Source organism: Saccopteryx bilineata, chromosome X (assembly GCF_036850765.1).
Source record: "Saccopteryx bilineata isolate mSacBil1 chromosome X, mSacBil1_pri_phased_curated, whole genome shotgun sequence".
Taxonomy (NCBI): domain Eukaryota; kingdom Metazoa; phylum Chordata; class Mammalia; order Chiroptera; family Emballonuridae; genus Saccopteryx; species Saccopteryx bilineata.
The window spans coordinates 72,224,555-72,252,353 of record NC_089502.1 but is presented as its reverse complement, the minus strand read 5'-3'; the positions used below and the strand labels follow the sequence as shown (position 1 = coordinate 72,252,353).

General features: G+C 38.6%; 1 protein-coding gene across 1 annotated transcript; it reads left to right on the top strand.

Moving 5' to 3' along the window:
* Positions 1-375: 375 nt before the first annotated feature.
* On the top strand, positions 376-27,569 carry VSIG4 (V-set and immunoglobulin domain containing 4). Its single transcript, XM_066249825.1, is given in 12 exon segments — positions 376-430; positions 5,305-5,335; positions 5,337-5,493; positions 5,496-5,554; positions 5,556-5,659; positions 6,402-6,602; positions 6,605-6,682; positions 18,478-18,540; positions 19,333-19,410; positions 24,516-24,620; positions 26,917-26,938; positions 27,275-27,569. Coding segments are annotated over 12 exon segments (1,188 nt in total). The 3' UTR covers positions 27,510-27,569.
* The last annotated feature ends 230 nt before the right edge of the window (positions 27,570-27,799 follow it).

The following is a 27,799-nucleotide window of genomic DNA, read 5'->3' as shown; positions in this document are numbered from 1 at the left end:
CTCCATACTAGAGGAAGCAGACTCACCCCAAAGGTCATCCCCCAACTTTTAAGTATTGTGGGAGAAACCTAAAATAAACACATCCTGAGAAATCAAAGACCAGAGTCTTATTGGCTCAAGAGAAAATAAAGTCGGGGGAAAATTGCTTTGTTCACCATTGAATCTTCAACCCCAGGCAGAGGAGGGAAGGGGATGCTCATGTGACTTGTGCTGAAATAAGGAAGGAAGGGAAATGTGAGGTAGGACTGGGAGTCCGAGTGAGAGATATAGGGAAGGAAGAGAAGTGAGCAGGCACAGACACCAGGAACAATCAGGAGTCTGAGCCGCTTTGATAACAGGAGGCTGGAACAAAGGACAGAAGTGTTTTTGACTGTGATGGGGCTTTTCCTTGGTCTACTGTTCCTGAGCCACCTAATGGTGGTTACCTATGGTAAGGCTTTTCCTTGGTCTGCTGTTCCTGAGCCACATAATGGTGGCCTGATGCCACTGCTGGCACAGGCAAAAGGTTGGGAGTGGGGAGAGGTTGGGGTTCAATGATTACTAAGGAAAGCTTATTTTTGCTGAGCAGATGAGTTTCTGACAATGTTGAAGACCTCTCAGCTTTTGGTAGAAAAGAGGCAGTAGTTGAAGGCTAATGAAGAAGCCAAGAGATAAGTTTCCATAGAAATTGAAAAGGATCCTCTCAGAGAAAATATCTACATAATTTTATAGTACATGTTTTATCTCCGGTATTCAGAGATGTATACAATGCCAACATTCAGAAGGTATACAATGCCATTCAAATCCCCCGTCCATTTGCTATCTTTCAACTAAAATTCTACCATTATTACTTCAGACTTTGATCCCTCTTAATGCACGTATCTCCCAAAGAAGAAATGCTGTTGAAGAGCTATAAGGGGCCTTAAAAATAATCTAGATCCACCCCTCACTGTTATAAACAAGTGTACTTCCAGAGACTGATAATTTACTACTTCCCCAGGTCATCCAGTCTATCCAGAGGCATCTCCAACTGTTAGAAAATTTGTCCCCATGCTGAACTAAATACTCTTCCCTGTGGCTTCCATCTAAAGGTCCCAGCTCTGTTTCTCTTTGACACACAGATCATATCTTCCCCCTCTATACTATGACAGCCCTTTACATTTCTGAAAACAGACATGTCTCCTTGATTCATCTCTGCTCCATGCTAAACAGCTCCAGATCCTTCAGCTGCTCTTCACAGAACTTGGTTTCTCACCACTTTCCAAAGTAACTCACTTCTCGGTGGATATAGCCCAATTTTTCCGGGTTAATTGTGGGAGCTTAATGCTGAATACACATCCTAAGAGAGTTCTGACTATCCTAGTAGCATTATTTCCTTGGGTCTTTCTTTATCTTCAATTATATCCCTGAGAATTGAGATAACCTTTTAAGAAACTAAGACTGAGTGATAGATAAATGCAACCCATAATAAGTCACAAGGGTTCTTGCTGCACTCCTGCTTGTTTCATATTCTTAAAGGATAAGCCTGGATGATGTTAGATTGGTGTCCTTTAATCTCCAGCTTCCCATAGGTGACTCAGTTTAGGCTGTCCTATCCTGGAGTCCTGTGATTCATCAAATTCTAGAACCTCAAGCTAGAATTAAGTCACCTGAGAGGAAAAAGCATTAGTGGCAGAATTAGTGCTCCTAAAAATAGTGCTTTTTCTACAACTACAAATTTTTATTTTTAACACGTTTTAGAATGCACTTCCCTACCTTTTTCAAATGTGTTGGTTTGAGGTGGGACTTACAGAAAAAAGTCTGGGACTCAAAAACATTTCGTAAATGTTCATTTTAAATCATGTGTAAGCATGCACATGATATTTCATATATGTATTTTATCTCCCTGGATCTTAGTGTCCCCAGTTCATCTGGACAGTGAGAAAATCAGCATGTCTTGCCCCAAAGGGTCCTACCAGTTAGACAGCTCTGCAGGACTGTGGCTTCACTTCTAAAATGTCTCTGGGGACCAGAATCTGCTGTTACATCTAAAACATGTGTTGAAATATCATAATAAAAATATATCTTAACATTTTCATTTTATAAACATTATTAAATTTTATAAACATTTATTATCAAATTAATCTTCTTTTGGCCTGAGCTGTGGTAGTACAGTGAATAAAACATTGACCTGAAATGCTGGGATCACTGGTTCAAAACCCTGAACTTGTTTGTTTAAGGCACATATGGGAGTTGATGTTTTCTGCTCCTCCCCATCTTCTCTCTCTCTCTCTCTCTCTCACTTTCTCCCACCTCTCTAAAATTAATAATTAAAAAAATAGATTAAATTAATCATCTATCCAGGAGGCATCCCCAAAGGAGAAGAGTAGCCAGGCACAGGGATGTCTGGTTGTGAGAAGATTTCACCTTCTGTGTAAGGATAAAAGAAAAAAAAGATTCAAATAGGAACCCAGACACAGACTGAGTTTTATAAAGGGGCCCACTCAGAGAAAACTAGGTCTTTTCTTTACTTAGGACCAGTACACAGGCCCCAGACTTTTTCTTGTATAAGTTCAGGTGCTGCGAGTAGATTAAAAAGCTGTGGTACATTTACACAATGAAATACTACACAGATGTGACAAAAAAGGAAATCTTACCTTTTGTGACAGCATGGATGGACCTGGAGATTATTATGCTAAGTGAAATAAGCCAGGAAGAGAAAATAAGTACCATATGATCTCACTTATATGTGGAATCTAATGAACAAAGTGAACTGAAGAATGGAATAGAGGCAGAGACAGGGTTACAGAGATCAGAGGGACAGCAGTCAGAGGGAAGGATAATGAAAGGATGGGATCAGAGAAGGTGAAGGGATTAATGAAACTATATATACATAGCAAATGGATACAAATCACATGTCAGCAAATCCCAGAGGAAAGGAAGGAGGAAACTATGGAAGGGGGGCAAAGAGGATGTAATGGGGAGCACATGGTTGGGGGTTAGGGGTGTTATATTGAGTGTGACACTTGAATCCATGTTAATACAATAAGTTAAAGTAAATAAAAATTAAATTAAAAGAAAGTTCAAGTCCTGGACCAGAAAGGGTCTCAGTACTGTTTCCTCTTTCTCAAGTTAAACCCTTTTCCAACAAAAGCCCTTGAATCAGTGCCAAGTCCTGGTCTTTCTGCGGAGAGGGGTACAATATTTAAATAAAATTCAATTATTTTCTGAGGAATAAAAGCAAGGCTCTAAACTTCTAGGAAAAGCTCTTTAGAAAATAGCAAATGAGAGAATTCTTTTTCAGGCAGTCAGGGGATAGAATCCAGCCTTGAATTAACCTCCCTTTAAAACATGTCAGTTAGGCCCAGGTAAGGGAGATTGCTGGCTTCAGCCACATATGAAGCCAGCAATCCCTTAAAAAGTTTAAGAAGTTAAGAAGGCACCTGACCAAGCGGTGGCACAGTGGATAGAGCATCAGACTGGGATGCGGAGGACCAGGGTTCGAGATCCGAGGTCGTCAGCTTGAGCGTGAGCTCATCGGGGTTGAGGAAGGCTCACCAGCTTGAGCCCAAGATCGCTGGCTCAAGCAAGGGGTCACTTGATCTGCTGTAGCCCCCGGTCAAGGCATATATGAGAAATTAATCAATGGACAGCTAAGGAACCACAAAGAAGAATTGATGTTTCTCAACTCTCTCCCTTCCTGTCTATCTGTCCCTATCTGTCCCTCTCTGACTCTCTCTGTCTCTGCCACAGGAAAAAAAAAAGTTAAAAACGTAAGAATGCATTAGAGCTTCTGAAAGCTTTTATTCTAGGCCTCTAGGTCCAGCTCTGCTCCTATCTTTGTAACTTTAGCATCTTTAGGATAAGCATCTTTATCTCTCTGGGCCTCAGCCTTGCCCATATGTACCATTAGGGATTACAACTAAGTGGTTTATAAAAGTCCTTAGATCTATCATGCCATTCTAGGAATCCCCAAAATACTATCTTGCCTGGTTCCTCAAGACCTGTTGTACCAAGTACCTAACAATTTGGTGGTTTTCATGGGTCCATAATAAGTAGAGCCCCTCAGGTGTTGAGGCTTTCCTGAAATAGATTTTCCCTATCCAATCTTCCAGGAAAGTCAGCAATACTGCTTAATTTGGGCAACGTTTTACAGGCCACTATGTCCTCTCTTCCCTATAGCCTAGGGATGGCCTATTAACTGCATGTAACTTGATAGGCTCCATCAGGCAGGGAATGGCAGGTAACTTCCATACCTGTTTGTGTTGTAATTTCTCCTTCAGGTTATTATTAAAGCTGACAATTATCCAATCTAATTAACCTGTCCACCTTGGGAAAACACAATAAAGACTTCTTTAAGACAAGAATAATCAAGACAAATATAAAAAGATTCTCTTGAGACCTGAAACAAGACTGGCATTTTTCCAGCACCTACTGAATGTCAATCACTATTCTAGGTGTTTTCACACCTATGAGCTTCACAATAACCATCCTGTAAGGTTCATTATTACTTCCATTTTATCGATAATGACCGAAAGCTCAGGTTTAGCAATTTATCCAAGGTCACACAGATATATATATATATGGTAGGACAGATCTTGAACTTATATTGGTGTTATTATTCTTACTCATTATACAGTGTTTCACTATCCCTCTGATCTCACTAGATGCTCCTACTCAATGTTTCTTTAGGCTCTCAGAGTACCACAAGGATTGTTGTAAAGTATAATCAATGCAGTTGAGGTTACCTTTATTTTGGAAATGTCCTATGCCAAAAATATACTCTCTTTTTATGCTGCTAATGAAGAAAGAGGAGAAGAGAACAATAAAAGAGGAGGATAAAAAGAGAAAAGTTTAAAGGACAAGTGGGATAAATGAGGGGGGGCAGAAGTAAAATAGAAAAAAATGTAATTCTTACAAATCTGGTTACTAACTTTGTCCCATGCCCCTATTCTGAAATGGAAGAGTTACGTCTGACTTAATTCTAGAAGTGATTTCCAGGATTGATAAATTGGGACTGGCTGTCCATGTTCTTGACAGACCAGAGTAGGCTATGGGAAAATCCCCAGCAAGTTCCCAGAAAGAGTAGCGTGAGCTAGGCCATGCAGTTCTCCCAAAGTTAAAGGGAAGACATACATACGCATAGACAAAGGCATTTTTAGCTATTCCAGATGTCCTCACAGCAGAATGCTGCTTTGTTTCCCAGGAGGGGAATGTGAGGATGTTTTTATGGGAAGGGGAGGAGGATTTGGGAGGGCTGGAGGAAGATTAGTGGAAAAGAGACACCCTAGCTCCCAGGTGGTTGTGCCATCTATATCTGCATTTTCCTCTGCTGCCCATTTTCAGGCCATCCCAAACTTGAAGCGCCTGAAAGTATGACCTTGGAAAAGGGATGTGAATATCCCTTGCACCTATGGTCCTCTGCAAGGCTACACCCAAGTCATGGTCAAGTGGCTGGTACAACGTGGCTCATACTCAGTCATCATCTTCTTGCTTGACTACTCTGGAGATCATATCCAGCAAGCAAAGTACCGTGCAGGGGCTGCCTGCACGTGAACCATAAGGTTCTGGGAGATGTGTCCCTCCAACTGAAACCCTGAGATAGATGATTGGAGCCACTACACTTGTGAAGTCACTTGGCAGATCCCTGATGGCAACCAAGTGGTGAGAGATGAGATCATTGATCTTCGTGTCCAGAAACGTGAGTCATTGTGGGGGTAGGAAAGTACTGATAGGCAAAGGCCCAATACAGGACTATAATCCTAGAAAACCCTAAGAAACTCAAAGATATTTGTTAACCTGTACGTAGGATTTCTTCAATTATATGTACTAATTAGAGGAAATGAACAGGCGGAGTATCCTCAGAGTCATCACTCTCATGGCATAATTTAAAATGTTTTGGGAAGGGTTCTTGGCTTTCAAGTCTCTACTGCTTCAAGTGTCAGAAATTATAGCATCCATATCTTTGTTTCCCTCTTTGGGCTCTGTGTCTTAAAACTTATAAAAATGAATACATCTTTTTAGGATATTGGATAATGAATTGATGCTGACAGAGAAACTCTGAGGAAAAAAATGCAGGGCTTTGACAAGATAAGCTTTGTTGGCTTCACAATTTTACAAATGTGTTCCTCTGTAATGTAAAAATTGTAGATAATCCAAAAACTCTACTTCAACTTAAAGAAGCAATATTAGTTTTTACAGTGAGTTGAATTTTAACTCTAGATAATCAAAAACCCAGATAATTCAAAACAGTACTTAATTTTCTAAAGAAAGCTATTTTTATTTACATTGTTTTATTCGCTTCTTTCCTCCCAAGTCAGGAGCCCCTTTTAGTTTTGTTTGCAGACATATACATATCTTTATACCCAGAAAAGATGAATCATCTTTGTGTTCCCATATCCTTGTAACTTCCCAGAGCCTCCTCTCTTGTCTTCCCTTTGCAGTCTCTGTTTCCAAGCCTACAGTGACAACTGGCAGTTGCTATGGCTTCACAGTGCTCCATGGAATGAGGATTAGCCTTCAATGCCAGGCATAAGGTTCTTCTCCCATCAGTTATGTTTGGTACAAGGAACAGACTAACAACCCAGAACCCATCAAAGTAGCAACTTTTAATACAGTACTCTTCAAGCTGGCAGTGGTGGCTGATCAGGCTCCTATTTCTGTATTGCCAAAGGCCAGGTAGGCTCTGTGCAACACAGTGATATTGTGAAGTTTGTGGTCAAAGGTGAGCACCCTTCTCTCCTGGTGAATATCTCAACAGATAGCCTTATTCCAGATTTACCTCGGTAGCATGTCTTTATTCCAGAGAAGAGAGATTGGTGTGTGTGTGCAGATGGGGATTGTGTGTGTGGGAGGGGAGGCGTTGTTAGTGGGTTGTACAATCATGAAGAGAGAAACATTTTGGACTGGTGACACTAGAAATGAAGACAATGTTTGTCACATTGTGGGTTAAAAAGATAAATATGGTAAAGGAAAAAGGACTATTTGCCAGATTTAATAAACAAGAACTCAGCATGTTTTCTCATTGAATTCCACAACTATCTCATGAGATAGCTCAGGGGTCCCCAAAACTACGACCCACGGGCCACATGCGGCCCCCTGAGGCCATTTATCTGGCCCTCGCCGCACTTCCGGAAGTGACACCTCTTTCATTGGTGGTCAGTGAAGCACAAAGCGCATCATCGTTCATGTGCAGTACTACTTCCAGTGATGCGGGATGCACGCGTCACTGCTCTGGAAGTGTGTCATATCACTTGTTACGGCTAGCAGTGACAAATATGGAACCAGACATTGACCATCTCATAAGCCAAAAGCAGGCCCATAGTTCCCATTGAAATACTGATCAGTTTGTTGATTTAAATTTACTTGTTCTTTATTTTAAATATTGTATTTGTTCCCATTTTGTTTTTTTTACTTTAAAATAAGATATGTGCAGTGTGCATAGGGATTTGTTCATAGTGTTTTTTTATAGTCCAGCCCTCCAACTGTCTGAGGGACAGTGAACTGGCCCCCTGTGTAAGAAGTTTGGGGACCCCTGAGATAGCTATTATTACCGTCATTTTAAAGAAAAAGAAACTGAGAGTCAGAAAGGGGAATCTGTTTACCAAGCAACTCACAGCTAGGAAGTTCAAGTCAGATTTTATGTTCTTTTCACTATGTCCGATTGTCTCTCATGCTTGTATCTATACTAACTCCTGAACACTCTTTGGAAACTTATTTGTTTGGTTTGGTGTGTTTTTTATTGTTATTTTGTTATGTTTGGTTTTGCTTTATGAAATAAAACTCAGATTCCTACATAGTTTCTTTAAATTTCCCTCACTTTTCCCTAAAGCCAAATGTAAGTTCTAGTTAACATGTCAATTTAGACTGACTCTGGTTAATCCCAGAATTATCCTGGGAGCACTACAGACTATGTACATAAAGACTGCAGAAAGGGCCCTGACCAGTTAGCTCAGTAGTAAAGTGTTGGCCCAGTGTGTGAGTGTTCTGGTTTCAACTCCCCATCAGGGCACACAGATGAAGCAACCATCTGCTTCTCCAGTCCCTTCACATCCCTCTTCTTTCTCTCTTCCTGGCATGCAGCCATGGCTCAATTGGTTAAAGCACATCGGCCCTGGGTGCTGAGGATGGCTTCTTGGAGCCTCCACTTAAGGTGCTAAAAATAGCTCAGTTGCAAGCATGGCCCCAGATGAGCAGAGCATCTACCCCAGATGGGGATTGCTAGATGGAATCTGGTCAGGGCACACGCGGAGAACTGTCTCGCTATCTCCCCTCTTATCAGTTGGAAAAGAAGAAGAACAACAACAACAACAAAAAGAGTGCAGGCAGGATTTAAATGAACAGCCCAGCAGTGATATGTACAAATGAGTCTTGCTGCCTTCCAACAGATCTCCTTGGAAGGGAAGACACATATTCCAACAAACCTGCCTTTGCTCAAAACATTTTGCAAACAAACTGCTTTAAAGAAATTATTCTCAGAACTACCTGAAAATTACTATCATGTGAGGATAGCTCTTTATAAAGAAAGTGAACAAACTATCTTTCTCCAATTTTGTTAGGAGACTGATGTTAGTTTGAGACTACTCCGTTTGATGAGATTTGTTTGTAAGTTGAGTTGTAGTGACTATGTGCATGCTGTAGGTTCTGGCCTGTCAGTTTTGGGAGGAACATGGACAGTCTCACTAAGAGATAATTATATGAATACTGTACCAGTTCTTTGAGAGTTTATAATCTGGTCAAGCAGAGAGAGCAGGGAATGGCCAGTAAGTCCAAGAATGTGTACTTCATAAAGAAATATGTTGAACGTTTTCCCCTTTCTGTAAGTTAGTTCCTATCCCATCTGGTCAGGACCTTGCTCAAAACCAATTAACCTATCTATTCCTTATCTCAGTCCGTTTACAGGCAATGAAACAGTGCTCATGACTGCCCCTACTGATAGAAAAGGACATTGAGGCTCTGAGATATTACTCCCAACCTTTGCTTTTTCTGCTGAGTCAAACTTCTAACTCTTGGATTTCTTTATCTGGCTTTCTTCTCTACTTAAATCTTGCTCCATGCATCTGGTCCCCTGTTTCATCTCTGCTCTACACAATTCTCAGTCCCTCATCCTTCTGCCTCAACTACTGGGCAGTTTCTCAGTTCTGGGATGCCCTATAGACCCTGTCTTTGCTCATGCTCTTCAACTGCTTAGCTCTAATCACAATAAAATTATAGACATGCATTTTACCTATGTTAGTTCTTTGCTCTGTGGCTTCCACTGCTTGCCTCCATGCTGTATGCCAATTAATTTGTTCATCTTTTTCCTACTCCTTATAGCTGTTACTCACCTGCTCCTTATCTAAAATCAACACTTCCTCAGATGTGAATGCTATCAGTCACCCTCTCTGCCTGGACATTGCCCTAACCATTCTCTCTTGGATTAAAATAAAATTTGCCTTTCTTTTCTCCACAGCAAACCTTCTACCTAAGGTCTTAACCTCTGCTACTTCAACTCTTATTCCACCTATTATCTTCTCCCTAAGACTAATATGTATGAAGGTATGTATATATGTATTTATAATACACACACATATGTATATAAACCTAAAATACTGCTCACAAAAATCAGGGGCTATTTTATCGCTTCATATTTATTTTGAAATATCCTCTAATTTCTGTGAGCAGTATATATATATATATGCATATATGTAATGTATATATATACATATATATGTAAATTACATATATATACAATTTTTTATATTCAATATAAATTTTTATTATATTTAAGTGATAAGCATAGTGGTTCAACAATCATATATTTACAAAACGGTCCCCTCAATATTTTTAAGTACCCACTTAACACCATACATGGTTATTAAAATGTCATTGATTATATTCCCTATGCTGTACTTTACATCCCTGTGACTATTTTGTATCTACCAATTTTAGTCCATCTTAATCCCTTCACCTTTTTCAACAAGCCTGTCAAAACTCTTCCCCTCTCAGAAACTGTCTTTTTTCTGTATCTGTGGGTCTGTTTCTATTTTGTTTGTTCATTTAATTCTTTAGATTCCACATATGAGTGAAATCATATAGCATTTGTCTTTTCTCTGACTGACTTATTTATTCAGCATAATACCCTCTTGGTCCATCCATGTTGTCATAAATGATAAGAATTCATTATTTTTTATGGTTGAATGGTATTCCATTGTATATATGTACCACCACTTTTTTATCCACTTGTCTATTGATGGGCACTTGGGTTGCTTCTATATCTTGGCTATTTTAAATAATGCCACAATGAGTGTATATACTTTCAAAATAGTGTTTTGGGTTTTTTGAATATATACCCAGAATTAGAATAACCGAGTCATAAGGCAATTCAATTACTTTTTTGAGGAAACTCTATAATGCTTTCCACAGTGGCTACACCAATCTGCATTCCCACCAACTGTACATAAGCATTCTTTTTTCTCCACATTCTTGCCAACACTTGTTGTTTCTTGATTTATTTGTGATAGCCATCCTGATAAGTGATATCCACCTTACCATCCTGGTAAGGTGATATCTCACTGTGATTTTAATTTGCATTTCTCTAATTATTAGTGACTTTGATCATTGTTTCATATGTCTATTGGTTATATATATGACCACTTTGGAAAAAGAGTCTATTCAGGTCCTTTGCCCATTTTTTTTAAGTGGGTTTTTTTTTGTATTTTTCTGAAGCTGGAAACGGGGAGGCAGTCAGACAGACTCCCGCATGCGCCCAACTGGGATCCACCCGGCATGCCCACCAGGGGGTGATGCTCTGCCCATCTTGGGGCGTCGCACTGCCGCAATCAGAGCCATTCTAGCGCCTGAGGCAGAGGCCACAGAGCCATCCTCAGGGCCCAGGAATACTTTGCTCCAGTGAAGACTTGGTTGCGGGAAGGGAAGAGAGAGACAGAGAGGAAGGAGAGGGCGAAGGGTGGAGAAGCAGATGGGCACTTCTCCTCTGTGCCCTGGCCGGGAATCAAACCCGGGACTCCAGCACACCAGGCCAACGCTCTACCACTGAGCCAACCGGTCAGAGACTCCTTTGCCCATTTTTAAATTGAATTGTTTGTATTTTTGTTGTTGAATTGAATAAGTTCTTTATAAATTTTGGATATTAACCCCTTATCAGATGTATTGGAAAATATGCTATCTCAATCAGTGGGCTGTTATTTCATTTTAATGTTTTCCTTTGCTATGCAAAAGCTTTTCAGTTTGATATAGTCTCATTTGTTTATTTTTCTTTTGTTTCCCTCCCTTGAGGAAATATATCAGAAAAAAATATTGCTATGAGAAGTGTCCAAGATTTGACTGCCTATGTTTTCTTTTAGGATTTTATGGTTTCAAGTCTAATACTTAAGTCTTTAGTCCCTTCTGAGTTTCTTCTTCTGTATGATGTAAGAAGGTGGTCTAGTTTCATTTTTGTAGGTATCTGTCCAATTTTTCCAACACCAGTTATTGAATAGGTTATCTATACTCCACTGCATGTTTGTGCTTCCTTCATCAAATATTAATTGCTTATAAAGGCCTGCGTTTATTTTGGGACTTTTTATTCTGTTCTATTAATTGGTGTTCTTTTATAATGCCAGTATTATCATATTTTGATTACTTGTAGTATAGTAACTTTTTTTTATCTTTCTCAAGATCAGTGTTGCTATTTGAGGTTTCTTGTAGTTCCATATTGCTTTTTGGAATATTTGCTCTCATTCTGTGAAATATGCCATTGGTATTTTGATAAGAATTGAGTTGAATCTATAGATTACTTTGAGTAGTATAAATATTTTAATGATGTTAATTCTTTCTACTTATGAACATGGTACATGTTCCCACTTGTTTGTATATTCTTCAATTTCTTTCATCTTACAATTTTTTGCAAGTACAAGACTTGTACATCTTTGGTTAAATTTATTTCTAGATATTTTATTTCTTTTGATGCAATTATGAATGGTATCATTTTCTTAGTTTTTTTGTTTGTTTGTTTGTGCTAGAATTATCACAGCAGGTTCATTTACTATTGCCCCAACTAAAAGTTATCAAATGTCCATCAATAGAATGCTAAATAAATTGAAGTACATCTATGATACAAATCGTACACCACCCAATAGTTCCATGTACCCTATCAAAATAAAGTATTAGTTTTCTTTTCTAATAGGTTATTACATAATATATAAAATGCAGCTGACTTCTGAATATTTTGTATCCTGCTTCATTACTGAATTCATTTATTAATTCTAGTAGGTTTTGGTTGAATCTTTATGGTTCTCTATGTACAGTATCATGGTATCTGCAGATAATGAGTTTTATTTCTTTCTTTAAAATGTGGTTGCCTTACATATATATTTTTCTTTTTGTCTGATTATCATGGCTAGGATTTTCAGTACTATGTTGAATTATACTGGTTAAAGCAAACATCCCTGTCTTGATCCTGATGTTAAGTAAAACATTCTTAGTTTGTGCTTATTGAGAAGATGTTGGACATGGGTTTGTCACACATGGCCTTATTATATTAAAGTAAGTCCCTTCTATTTCTACTTTGCTGAGAATTTTTATCACAAATGGGGACTGGATTTCATCAAATGGTTTTTCTGCATCTATTGATATATATGATCATGTGGTTTTTACCCTTCATTATACTTATATGGTGTATCATATTTATTAATTTGCAGATATTACCAACCTTGCATTTCTAAAATAAATGCCATTTGATCATGATGTATGGATTTAATATCTTGCAGGATCCAGTTTGCTAATATATTGTTGAGGATTTTTGCATCTATGTTCATCAAGGATATTGGTTTATAATTTCTTTTTTTTTTAGTGTTTTTATCTGGTTTTTTAATTAGGATAATGCTGGCCTCTCTTGTGTGGGTTAGGTGAGTTCTCCTTGAATTTCAGTTTAGATTGCTTTTGGATTATCTGTGAGTACAAATTGACCCTCAGGCTGGCTGACTGTGAAGATTGGCACTGACCACAGTTTACAGGCTGCTATGAGATGAACTGTATTTTGCCTTAGCAGTATCTATTGCCTGCTAACACCTCCCTTTGGTTGTGTTGTTTGTGGAGCTAATTGGGTTGTTTTCTAATGTGTCCTGAAGCCAACCATTGGTGTGTTTGTATCTGGGCTGTTTGGAATAGACTCTGGTGAAGGTCAATATTACACACTGCCTGTGACTGAACTTGAGCAACTTTTTAGGAGCTACATGTAATCCATAATTGATAGCTGCTTTGCTGAGCCTGGGTGGATGTGGGTTAGACCAAGTTGCATTCTGTTATATGTTGCCAACAGTATGAGGCCTGGAGTAGGTCTGTGAAACGTTCAAGGCACCCTAAGATCTGCCATTACTTGCTGACTGCTCATTGAGCTCAGCTTCTGAAAGAGCCTCAGACAATATGTGAGTTGATAAAAGAGATTCTCACTGAATCACCAGATAGAGGTGAGCTATGCTCACCAAGTTAATACAGATTCAAACTTTGTACCATTGTTAGGTCTAAAGTCACTTAGCAAAAGTCCCGGGTACACCAAGATCAGCTGCCACCCTTTGGGTGCAGCAGATCTTTCTAGTGGGTTTGCATCTCAGGGTGTCATCACAGTGGAGTTAGTACAGTTCATCAAGATAAAGCATATTAAGATGTAGCCATCAGGAAGAAAGGCTCTGCACATATATGGACAGACTTGTTGAGAGGTTTTCTTGAAAGACTACAACATGGGCCAAGGTGGCTGCTGCCTGCAGATCCTACAACCTGGTTCAAGTTTGCCAAACTGGGGCATTAGGGGATCATCAGGGTGGGCCTAGTACAGTTCCCCAGGATAATGCCATGTGGAGATGTGGGCTTGTCCAACATAGGAAATGTGCTGCTGATTGCGCTTGTGGGGATAAAATGACCCTCACTCTATAGCCACACAACCCTGTTTCTCCTTGGGTGTCTCTGGCACTCCCTGGGTTTGCCTAAAATTCTTCAAGAGTTTTTTTCAAGAAATACTACAACCAGGGCCCCAGTAGTAGGTTGCCAACAGGTCCTTTTGTTGGGAGCAAGTTTTACAGTGTGGGGTCTCAAAGAATTGGCAGGGTGGAGCAAAGACATTTTCTTAGGCTAATTCCATATAAAGGAGAATGTTATAACCAAAAAAGACATTGCATCTTAGGCAATGTCAATGAGAGACTCAGCATAAGAATCTTGTTGTCTTTCTAGCTCTCTCCAAAACCACACAACCCAATTGCTCCTTTATGACTCCAATCTCCTCTGAGCTATTGACTCTCTGCCAGAACCCAGGGTGAATGCTTATGAGCAAGATTTTATGTGATGGCCCTGGATTTCCAGCAGTTTCTTATTTCATCCAGGCAGACAAAATTCCTTCTAAATTTCACAGCCAGATGTTATGTGGACTTTTTTTTTCCAACACTGGTTCTCCAGTCTGGGGAGCCTGGCATGGGGTTGAGAACCCTCAATATTCCAGAGAGACCTCTGCAGCTGAGATATGCTTCCAGATTCTCAACTTCTTCATGTGAATATGGAGCTAGCACCTTTTTGCATCTCTTCCCCTATTACCAGTCTTGATGGGGTTTATTCTACATATTCTTAGTTATGAGACTTGTTCAACTAGTTTTCAAATGGTTATCCAGATTGATTGTTGTATAATTTTGTTGTAGTTTTGATATGGTCCTAGGAGGAGGTGAGTGTAACTTTCACCTACTCTGCCACCATCTTGGATCCTTCTATATGTGTTAATTTTTTTAAAAAGCTTTCTCTTTATCTGCCAGCCCATCTCTATGGTCACTACCAACCTCATAAATATATGTAATTTCTGCTTGCTCTCTTTACCATTTTAAAACAATATGACTTTGTAAATTGTAGTTATTACTGACCTTTAAACAACTAAAACCCAAGACCTCTCCATTTCCACCCATCCTCCTCAACATCTCTGTAGCAGTGGAACATGTTGTACATTCCTTCCTCCTCAAAGCTCTTTTAAACACTATTATCAATACTACTACTCTCTCTTGGTTCTCCTAAGACCTATTTGATAAATTCTTCTAAGAACGTGTTTCTGGTTCTTCCTTTATTCATCCTTTGATTATAAGTTTTCTCAAAGATTGCCTTATCTTTTCATTCTTCCTATGTCTCTGTAGCATTTTATCAAGATTTTATTTACTTCTATGGCTTTAAATATCCCCTCTAGGCTGATGAAATTCAAATAAATAATCGTATCCTTAATTTCTTTCCTGAGAGCTAGATCCCAATGTGTATCTTTAATTTTATTCTTGCTTGTCTAAAACTGAACTTAACAGTTACTCACTAAATATGCACTCTAAACTTATTTTAAAATGCATCAGTATATTTTACCCCTCCCGCTTAGCCTTTCAGATAATTATCAAGATCACCAAGTGCTATGAATTTAACTAATTAATCACCTCTCTTTATTACTGTATTTCCCCATGTATAAAAAATGCTTCCATGAATAAGACGCACCTTAATTTTGGAGCCCGAAATTTGAAAAAAAAATGTATTACATAAAGTTATTGAACTCAAGTTTTATTCATCATAAAATTTATACAACTCCTCATCCATGTGAAAAAGCGGGAAATGCAAGTAAAAAAACTACAACCACTGTATAAGATGCAACTAGATTTTAGATCCCAAATTTTTTGAAAAAAGGTGCTTCTTCTGCATGGGGAAATATGGTAATCTCCTTTTTTTCTATACCCTTGTAGTTTCATTATTTTTTTCAATCGACTTTTAAAGAAATTCCCCATGTCCATTCATTCTCACCAAACCATCAACTTATTCAGTATTTATTGATTATCTACTTTATGTTGCTAGGTATAAAATTCATTATTGGTTCCCCATGGTCTGGCAAATTACTTGGCACTTAAGAGGCACTTAATGCATATTTATCAATAAATAAACAAAATATGTCACACCTTCACCTTCAAAACCCTACACACTATTGTCGGAATTATTTTCCCAAAACTTAAATTGGGCAATGTTTACTTCTTCCTCAAAAACCTGTTACTATCAATGGACCTGTCCACCAAGGAACAAAGCCTAAATTTCTTTAGTCAGTCACTAGCTTATGTATCAACCCTTATCTTCTAACATCTCTCTCCACATCTGAAACATAAAATTTTTGTTCTCTCTGCCTCAGTGTTCTTCCTCCTTTGTAACTTAATCTTTCACTGGCATCTACTTTTTAATGTATACTTCAAATACTATATGATTAAACATTTCAAAGTATACAATTTAGTGGTTCAGGTGATTGTGCAACCATCATTATAATTATCTTATTCCAGAACATTTTAATTATCCCAAAAGGAAATGCTGTACCAATTAAACAGTCACGTTCATTTCCCAGTTCTCGAGCCCCTAGAAACAACTAATCTGCTCCTTATTTCTATGAATTTACCTATTCTGGTTATTTCATATAAATTTCACCATACAATATGTGACTTTTGCTAATGATTTCTTTTACTTAGCACAGTGTTTTTGAAGTCCATCTTTGCTGTAAGATATAGTTATACTTTATTCTTTTTATTGAAAGATAATATTTCATTGCACGGATTTAACACATTATAAGCCATTCATCAGTTAATGGGAATTTGGGTCATTTTTACTTTTGGGGTATTATAAATATTGTTGTTGTGAACAATAATGTAAAAGTTTTATGTATATATTTTTTTCAGTTTCCCTAAATATGTGATTAAGAGAGGAATTGATAGGTCATGAAGTCGTTCCATGTTTAACTTTTTGAATAACAGCTAAAGTCTTTCCCAAAGTGGTTGTACTGTTTTATATTCTCATCAGCAATATGTGCGTTACAACTTCACATTCTCACCAACTTGTTATTCTTATTCTGTTTTATTTATTTATTTATCTATTTATTTATTTATTTATTTAGAAGGACAGACAGGGATAGACAGACAGGGAGAAAGATGAGAAGCATCAATTCTGTGTTGTGGCACTTTAGTTGTTCACTGACTGCTTTCTCATATGTGCCTTGATGGGGGCTTCAGCCGAGCCAGTGACCTCTTGCTCAAGCCAGTGACCTTAAGGTCAAGCCAGTGACCTTGGGCTTTAATCTAGTGACGTTTAGGCTCAAGCCAGTGACCATAGAGCCAAGTCCATGATCCCACACGCAAGCCAGTGGCCCCACACTCATGCTAGTGAGTCCATGCTCAAGCCAGATGAACCCACGCTCAAGCCAGTGACCTTGGGGCCTCTAACCTGGGTCCTCCACTTCCCAGACTGATTATATATCCACTATGCTACTGCCTGGTCAAGCTTGAGTGAGATTTTAGCATGTTTCTCTTTAGTTGTTCCTTGATTGCTTCTCATAAGTGCCTTGACTGAAGAATGCAAGACAATAGTGACCTCTTGTTCAAGCCAGCTACCCTGCACTCAAACTGCAAAGCTCATGTTCAAGCTGATGACCTCGAGGTTTCCCACCATGGACCTTAGAGTCTTAGGGTAGCCCTCTGAATACTGTACCACCACCAGTCAGGACCATTCAAAATCTCAAGGCCAGCCATAGGTAAAAACGCACAGCCTTTTTATGTCTTTTCTGATTATGTACACAGCTTTATGCATTTGTGTGGCCTTCTAGATTTCTGGAAAAGAGTCAGAGCTTTTCTAAGTTCTTATGGACATCTCATTGATCAGTTTTTGTAAATTTATTTTTTAGTTAGGTTCTTGTTTCTGTCAATTGCTATTTTTTTTTCAAACAACTATGTGAGAGATTTTTCCCCTCCCTGGAGAGAGTTTTGGCACCCAGTGACCAATAGAGGCAAACTTTTTAAATTAGGTCTTTCAGGAAACTGCCACACAAGTCAAATTATAACAATAGTTTGGAACTTAAATCTGTTCTGCTTACTCTAACACTTGAAATTGTGTTTAATTTAAAGTTTACTACTTCACTGTTGAGAGGTAGTGAGATTAGGGTAAGTTAAAATGTTATGAAATATATAAGTTCCTAACAATACTGGTGTGTTTTTCTCCCACAAATCCTCCCTGGGTTCATACAAACTTTTGGCTAATTTTCCAAATTCTGAAAAATAAGTTGATTATGAAAATTTTTCCCATTATTTTATTGCTTTTGTGAATAAGTGATTATTCAGAGGTCATTATTCTACCATTTACACTGACATCACCCACAGCCACCTTCTTTGTGATACTTTCTAAGTCTCTCTCAAAAGCATAAACAGTTAAAAATAGTTAAAATTAGTATAAACAAATCTTTTTCCCATCCAAGTTGAAAGACACTTTGGACTCTAACTACACATTTCTTGTCTATCTATAAACCCTGGGTTAAAATAATGCTGTCTTAGAATAATTTTAAGTTTAAATAGGTGAGACACAACTTTCATGACATACAGTTATCATAACAGAAGAATTCAGTCAGATCCAAGTGTGGAATTTCTTGGTCTTTACTTATTTTCCAATATTTCTATGTTATTCAAGTGTTCATTCAAGGGTGCCAGAAACCTTGAAATAGTTTCTTTTTCCTTGCAGACTCCTCAAAGCCATACAAAACCAAGACTGGGACATCTACAATCATATATTCCCCTTCAGAATGTAAGTTTTTCTATGGTACATTTTGAATTGAGAGAGGTCTAAAATAGTGACATAAATGCCAAGGGAGAAGGGACAATGCCATTAGATGAGTGACTAAGAGGTTACAGAGTTCTTCAAAAAGAACATAGTGGCCTGACCTGTGGTGGCGCAGTGGGATAAAGCGTCGACCTGGAACACTGAGGTCGCCGGTTCGAAACCTTGGGCTTGCCTGGTCAAGGCACATATGGGAGTTGATGCTTCCTGCTCCTCCACCTTCTCTCTCTCTCTCTCTGTCTCTCTCTCTCACTCCTCTCTCTCTAAAAAAAATCAATAAATAAAATATTTAAAAAATAAAACAAAACAAAAAAAAAACAAAAAGAACATAGTAATAATGGAATGGAAATAAAAGAGAGATATCAAACATCAATGATTATGAAGAAGTGGAATCATGAATATGTATATCTATATATATGTGTGTGTGTATGTACATATATATACTTCTTTTGTGAAAACTTCTGAAGCAAAAGAAAAGAGACAAGAATAATCTCATGGGGAAAGAGAAAACTAAAGACTTCTAGTCTGCTCCTAGTCTCACTTTCTGCAGGACTTTGAACATGTTGCCTTCACTCTCCGGGCCTTCTTCTCACCACCAACAGTAATAAGCTAAAGTTACTTCACCTCATAGTACTAGTATTCAAAGACATATATCCAGGAATTCTGGGAAGTTCAACACAGATGTCCAAAAAAGAATCCCAAACTTTGCAAATCTTGGCTGGAATAGGGCACTCTGATATTAATACCCTGTTGTCATAGCAACACCCACAGTGAACTCATCCTGGGGCTGGACCACTGAAGTGAATAACTATCTTGGGGACACCAGTGCTGGGCCAGGTAAGGACAATGTCACAACTTCTATCCTTTCTTTTTGGTTCTAAAATTTGCAAATGACATCTTCTTCAATGTACATTGTTTTATGGAATTCAACTCTGAAAACATTACCTACTGTGGTCCAGACAATGGTCAAAGAGATAAGGAGTGCAGGTGGGATGGATAAAAGAAATATATATACGAGGATAAGCAAAGTCAGAGTGGGGGTAAGGGAAGTGGCAAATGTGTTCTTAGCTGGTTCTTTACGACCATATTTCACAAATATTCTAAGAAAGAATAGAAGTGGATTTATGACCCCACCCAGCTCTACTAAAAAGATGAGCATCAGGTCAGGTAAGGGTAATGGCAGGGCCTCATTGCCAGAGCTCTACATCAGGGTTTACCCTGCTGTTTCCAACTGACTGCTGATTCATCAAAAGTTTTTTTTTCATCAAAAGTTTTTTTAAATAAAATATTCTATTTATTAATTTTAGAGAGGAAGAGAAAGAGAGTGTGAGAGAGAAACATCAATTTATAGTTCCACTTATTTATGCAATCAATGGTTGATTCTTGTATGTGTCCTGCTCAGTGATCAAACCCATAACCTTGGTATCTCAGGACAACTCTAACCAGATGAGCTACCTGGCAAGAGCAGAAGTTGCCTTTTCACATTGCAATCTTTAGCTTTCTATTCTTTAAATCTGTTCTTTCTTCTCCCACCCTAAATTATTTTTATGCTCTACTATCTCCCAATTTGATTACACCAATAATCTAATCTATCTTCCTACTGGATTGCTAGCCTTAACCAATCTTTTACCTAGTCATTTGCAATAGATTTAAAAGAAAAGGAGGGTTATAGCATGTTGTTTACAAGCATTCAGAGGCTTCTCACTGACTACAAGATTAAGTAGGGGCATTAATGATCCTTTCCTTGTAAACTCACTTCTCCAGCATTCTTAAAAAACCCTTTGACCTTTACATTTCATGCTTTCTTTTTTTTATTAATTGTACTAGGGTGACATCAATAAAACAGGGTACATATGTTCAAAGAAAACATCTCCAGGTTATTTTGTCAATCAATTATGTTGCATACCCATCACCCATAGTCAGATTGTCCTCCGTCACCTTCTATCGAGTTTTCCTTGTGCCCCTCCCCCTCTCCCTTTTCCTCTCCCCCCCCCGTAACCACCACACTCTTATCAATGTCTCGTTTTTATGTCCCATCTACATATGGAATAATGCAGTTCTTGGTTTTTTCTGATTTACTTATTTCACTTCGTATAATGTTATCAAGATCCCACCATTTTGTTGTAAATGATCCGATGTCATCATTTCTTATGGCTGAGTAGTATTCCATAGTGTATATGTGCCACATCTTCTTTAACCAGTCTTCTATTGAAGGGCTTTTTGGTTGTTTCCATGTTTTGGCCACTGTGAACAATGCTGCAATGAACACGGGGCTGCATGTGTCTTTACATATCAATGTTTCTGAGTTTTGGGGGTATATACCCAGTAGAGGGATTGCTGGGTCATAAGGTAGTTCCATTTTCAGTTTTTTGAGGAACCACCATACTTTCTTCCATAATGGTTGTACTACTTTACATTCCCACCAACAGTGAATGAGGGTTCCTTTTTCTCCACAGCCTCTCCATCATTTGCTATTACCTGTCTTGTTAATAATAGCTAATCTAACAGGTGTGAGGTGGTATCTCATTGCAGTTTTGATTTGCATTTCTCTAATAACTAATGAAGATGAACATCTTTTCATATATCTGTTGGCCATTTGTATTTCTTCCTGGGAGAAGTGTCTGTTCATGTCCTCTTCCCATTTTTTAATTGGATTATTTGTTTGTTTGTTGTTGAGTTTTATGAGTTCTTTGTATATTTTGGATATTAGGCCCTTATCTGAGCTGTTGTTTGAAAATATCATTTCCCATTCAGTTGGCTGTCTGTTTATTTTGTTGTCAGTTTCTCTTGCTGAGCAAAAACTTCTTAGTCTGATGTAGTCCCATTCATTTATTTTTCCCTTCACTTCTCTTGCCTTTGGAGTCAAATTCATAAAATGCTCTTTAAAACCAAGGTCCATGAGTTTAGAACCTATGTCTTCTTCTATGTACTTTATTGTTTCAGGTCTTATATTTAGGTCTTTGATCCATTTTGAATTAATTTTAGTACAAGGGGACAATCTGTAGTCGAGTTTCATTCTTTTGCATGTGGCTTTCCAGTTTTCCCAGCACCATTTGTTGAAGAGGCTTTCTTTTCTCCATTGTGTGTTTTTGGCCCCTTTATTAAAAATTATTTGACCATATATATGTGGTTTTATTTCTGGACTTTCTATTCTGTTCCATTGGTCTGAATGTCTATTTTTCTGCCATATAATGCTGTTTTGATTGTCGTGGCTCTATAATATAAAAGTCAGGTATTGTAATGCCCCAGCTTTGTTCTTTTTCTTTAGGGTAGCTTTGGCTATTCGGGGGTTTTTATAGTTCCATATAAATCTGATGATTTTTTTGTTCCATTTCTTTAAAAAATGTCATTGGAATTTTGATGGGAATTGCATTAAATTTGTATATTGTTTTGGGTAATACGGCCATCTTGATTATATTTATTCTTCCTATCCAAGAACAAGGAATATTCTTCCATCTCATTGTATCTTTTTCTATTTCCCTTAACAGTGGTTTGTAGTTTTCATTATATAAGTCCTTTCCATCAAAAGTTTTAAGGATACTTAATCCGTGGTCTCAGAAATCCAAATTCAAAAAAAAGACACTCTTTTGTGTTCTACCTGGAACTAATAGTCATCTAGTATACACTAGTACAATTTCATTTATTGTTTAAATAATAAAATAATTTCACAGTTAGTTGGTAATTTGATACTTCCCTTAACTGCTGAGCTCCCCATTATCACTTGGGCTGCCCTGGTCAATTTCTCAGAACTCTCCAAACTACTCCATAGTGTTTCAACAAAAACATTGATGATTAGTATTGCAGGGGACCTCTAAGACTCCATGTCTATAGTAGGCATCTGTTTTGATTGTTTGGTGCTAAATAGTTTGATGACTATCATTCGTGATATCATAATTTAGCTTCTTATAATTTATGGTGGAATTCTTAATACTTTTGTACTTCTTCAGCCCTGGTTTCAGAGTTTCTTAGTTATCTCTAGACTTATCTGTAACCTGTTTGATGTGCCACCTTTACATTGTCACCTTTGGCTTGAAGGTTTCCATAACTCCATGCCTCTCCCAGGGCAAAATCTAATGAGAGAATGGAGATTAGAAGATACTTCTTGGAGGTTTGGTTTGGGGAAATGAGGAGATAACCCCAGGAGGAATAAGAATTATCAGATATTGCATCTGTGCCCTACATCCTCTATCAAGTTTTTCACTATTTAACTTCCTCCAAGGGAGAATCTTCTTTTATTTTTATCTATTTGGTGCTTGGGTTCTCTCATCATTAACCACAACTCTGAGGACCACAAATATCAGACTTCCAAGACAGAAAGAATATCTTGGATTCTAAGAAAAACAAAGCCAGTTGCTGCAGCAAATCCTCAGGGTGCTGGGATTCCTTTACCTGTATCTTTGTATCTTTCAGTCTTGCCCTCTAGATTCAGATAGCTATAGTACTTTAGAAATCATCCAATCTTTTCATTGAAATTATGGGAAAATTAAAGCCTAATCAAGAATTTGATTAAAGTCACTGTATTTATTTTGCTACAACTGTTATAAATATTGCCCCTAAATAAGTGCCTTAAAATAACACAAATGCAGTATCCCTCAATTATGAAAAGCAGAAGTCTGACAGACTTCTAAACACACTTCTGACACATTGGCTAAAATTGACATGTCAGCAGAACTGTTCTTTTTTTTTTCTGAAGTTGAAAACAGGGAAGCAGTCAGACAGACTTCCGCATGTGCCCGACTGGGATCCACCCAGCAGGCCCACAAGCGGGGGGGGGGTGCTCTGCCCCTCCAGGGCGTCGCTCTGTCGCGACCAGAGCCACTCTAGCGCCTGGGGCAGAGGCCAAGGAACCATCCCCAGCACCCGGGCCATCTTTTGCTCCAATGGAGCCTCGGCTGCAGGAGGGGAAGAGAGAGACAGAGAGGAAGGAGAAGGGGAGGGGTGGAAAAGCAGATGGGCGCCTCTCCTGTGGGCCCTGGCCAGGAATCGAACCCGGGACTTCTGCACGCAAGGCCGATGCTCTACCACCGAGCCAACCGGCCAGGGCCAGACTGTTCTTTTTGGAGATTTTTGGGAAGAATCAGTTTCTTTGCCCTGTCCAACTTCTAAAGATTCTTGACTCTTGGCCTTCTCACACCATTTTCAAAAGCAACAATGTTGCATCCTTAAATCTGACTCTTACCTCCTCTTCTGTTTCCTTATTTCACTTTTTCAAAACTCTTGTGATTTTATTGAGCCTACCCAGATAATTCAAAATAATATTCCCATCACAATGTCAGCTAATTAGTAACCTTAAATCAAACTGCTACCTTAACACCTCCTTACAATGTAAATTAACATACTGATTCCAGAGATTTGGGTGTGAACATATTTGGAAGACCAATATTCTGCTTGCCACAACAATACAGCAAGTAAATAACAGATCTAGGACTGGAAGATCAAGCTAGATGTTTTCTTCAGCTTGTAGACATGATTAGGATAAGTAACCCTAGGCGAATAAGTGGGAATATGTTTTGAGGAAAAAGAAACCTGAGTACTTGGCCAGAGAGTGTGAAAGAAATAATTTTTGCAGCCAGAAATAATTAACAATAATCTCAAGAAAGTAAAATTTTTGTAAGGCTGATAAGTCAAGATACTACTTTCTTTTCTCTAAGAATAGGTGAAAACCTCTCATGTTAGCTCCACAGAAAGCATGGAGGACTAATAAAAATACCCAGGCCTATCAGCCATCACCAATGAGTTTGAAAAACTTGTTTATACATGGAGTCTCTAGCCTCTCTCAGGTCTTTGTCATTGACCTGAGATTTTGCTTGTCTCCAAGAAACTTAGGAGAAGATGGAAAATGGAAAAGAAGGTGGTGTGGGCTAGTCTGGGGTGCTTATTTGCATCTCTCTTTCTGAACAAAAATTTAATCAGATATCACTTTGTCTTGTTTTGCCTTCTAGAAAAGGGCCTGCCTATGTTTGTCATAATTTTCATCATCTTCTTGTGTTGTATTATTGTCTTCACCATAGCTTATATTATGTTTTGCCAGAAGATGTCCCAAAAAGGTGAGTGATGAATATGACTTGGTAGCTCTTGGTCATTCATTCATTTCGGCAGTATAGTTGAGCATAAACTCTGAACCAAGCACTGTGTTAGGCATTTCAAAGGGTTTTCAGCCTAGTTGGGGTGTGAGGGTAGGGGTAAATAAAGACAGACATGCAAGATAATAATACCAATACAACATATAAAAATTAATTTAAAAATCTTTGGTACCCAGCATAATACAACCATCTCTGTGATGGGTTGTCTAATAAGGATGCAAAAGAAAGAGAAGTCCCAATCTTTGGCCTTAGGTTGTTTACAATTTATTTAGGAAATTTAATGTATAAGCATGGACTTTATCAATAGTGATACATAGCAATAAAGGCTATGGACTCAGAACCTGGAGTTCAATACAGTAGATGTTAAAGGAATCCAGAGAGAAGGAAAGTTAGTTAGGGACAGAGTAGTTAGCAAAGACTTTCAGAAGAAGGTGGGACTATGATCAGGCCCTGGAGAATGTAGACAATTTGGAAAGGGGTATTTTTCTAAGAAGGAGGAACTATATGAGTAAAGGTGTAAAAGCTTAAAAGATAACTGTCAGTGAGGTTATTAATAAAGAAAATTTATTTGGCTGAACAACTGGGGAAATAAACAAGGAAAATAAAAGTTAATTTCTGATATAGAATGTCTTGAATGACATACTAAGTAAGGAATCTGGACTTTCTTGTCTAGGCCTTGTAGAGATACTTTCTCTACAAAAGTATCTCTTGGGGTGTGAGGGTAGGGATAAATAAAGACAGACCTTTCTATAAAACACCAAAAAAAATTTTTTTTAAACAAAGTAGTGACATGAAGAAGGTACGGTTATTAGAGGAATTTTAGCACTTTGAGCCAACAGAGAAAGAAAGAGAGGATTTAGATGTTGATTTCTAAGTATAATCTAGCTACTCCTCAATACCTGCTGCACCAGCTGTTTTACCTATTACTAGTATATCTATCCCATGGTAACAGCTTCTATTCCCAAATAGCCTGCTTTCCACATGGGTCTCTCCAGTGAAAGAAGAGAAGGGAATCCTGAGCATCTTCTTTGTCTGGATCTTAAGTATCAGCTCTGGTCCTGGCTAGTTAACATGGCTATGAACCGTGAGGCTAAACTTGGGAGTGGAGATATCTTAAGTGGTCACAAATCGCAAGAATTCTAAAAGTAAAACATTTAACATAGTCTCAATGATACTGGTTATAAATTGTAACCATATTAGTTTGTTTCCTTCACAGAAACATTCTAGGTTTTTTCATGACCCAGAGAATAGAACTCAAAATGTAATATTTTATTAAAGATCCCCTGTAAATTGACTCTACCTTTTCTCTACCCTTACTGCCCCTTTATACCTACCTCGTTATATAGGCAAATAGGCTGTATACCTCACATCTTTCTGCTTATTCCCCTCCTGGATCATCTTCCTAGAATTCTTGTATTTTACCTCTCTATAAAGGAAACAATCGTGAAACATCAATCTGAGTCAACATCTAGTTACTGGGAGCCTATTATGTGCCAGGCATTGGGCATACAAAAATGTAATAGATACATCCCCTGAAGTAGAAGCTATCAGGCCAGTGGGGGAGATAAGACATTGGAAATACAAGGCTCTATCACAAGACGGAAGGCATACTGCAACGTGCCAGTTTAAATTTGTTGTATAATGCATTCATTCCCATTTGTATTCCTGCAAGATTATAAGCCCCTAAAGGATAGTACTAAGACACATTCATCTTTATATCAGCTATAGAGTTTTTAAACCTGCATGAAATGTAGATATTTTTCCTATGGAATAATGATGACCTATTTCAGGAATTTTCATGGTGCAGGGTGGAGCTGGTTGCATTTGGGAATGGCTTAGGCCATGGTCCTGATATCAGACTAATTCAGCTCCTTCTGTCTGGGCTCTGTCATGGCTTGCCAAGTTTCCTACAAAGACTTCCTGGGGACCTTCAGCAAGATCCCTGGGTTGAAAGTCGATTCAGTTCCAGTGTCCCTCTCCCCACCACACTAAGCTATTGTTCCAGCACAATGTCTTGAGTCAGAGTATGCCAAAGAGAGCAGTTAACCAAATGTGCTTCCTCTTCCTTTCCTTGAGACAGTTACATCCTTGTGTTTCAACGCACCTTCCCAATATTTTCCAGTTGTTGGAAAGCTGAACTTATCAAAGGACCCCTCTATTTCTCCTCTTCCTTCATTTTCTGACTGATATCCAAGGTCTATCCTTGGCCCCTGTTCACTCCTCATAGAGATTTCTGACCTTATTTCTCCTTCTTTTCTAGAACACGTCTATGAAGTGGCCAGGTAAGATAGCTTCTCTCTTCTTTCTTCTAAGTCTTTCCCTGCCCTCAATTCTTTATGTCACTGGCATGGAAAAAAAGGGGTTTGGCACAGACACAATTCTAACCCCAAACACTTTCAGGGTCAGGGCACAGGTTTTCTTCCCTCTCTGAAGCACCTCCTGATGTTCTGTCATGGCCTACCCAACTCACATGATAATTCAGTTCCATCAGCTCTTTGCTCGCAGAATCTCTGGGTGACAGCCTGAGGATCAGTTGACAAGAATTGGGACAGAAAGGTGGGAAACCAAGGTCTTACCCTCAAGTCCTTTCTTATGGATGGTGGACTCTTGGGCCACAGGAAGCATGCCAAGGAGGTCAGTGGCACTGGTGAAACCATGAAGGTGGCTATCTTTGAAAGTGGTTGCTCCAATAAAGAGCCACTTTTCCAGATTCTAGGCAACTATTTTGATGAACCCTGCCTGGACCAAGAGTACCAGATCATCACTCAGATAAATGGTGACTACGCTCGCCTACTGCATGCAGTTCCTCCGGATTATAAGCTTCTGATCTCCAAGGACAAGAGTGTCTGCTAAAACTGCTCTACTAGACCAGGGTTTGCTGATATAATTACCTTTTAGCCCCTACCTTTTGTATTACCCCCTTCTCTTCCTGGGTAGCCCAACATATCTTACCTGCCCAACATTGGGATCCTTAAATGTGATTAGCTTACCTAAAATATTGCTATGTGCACACAAGCAAGCCTACTTCTGGGTTGGGCCCTGAGCCTTTCTAGTATCCCTGCCTAGACTTTCTGTTGTTTATCTCCAAGCACCAGAGGGAAGTGCCCATAGCTCTAAGACACCACTTAACTTTGATCTCTTGT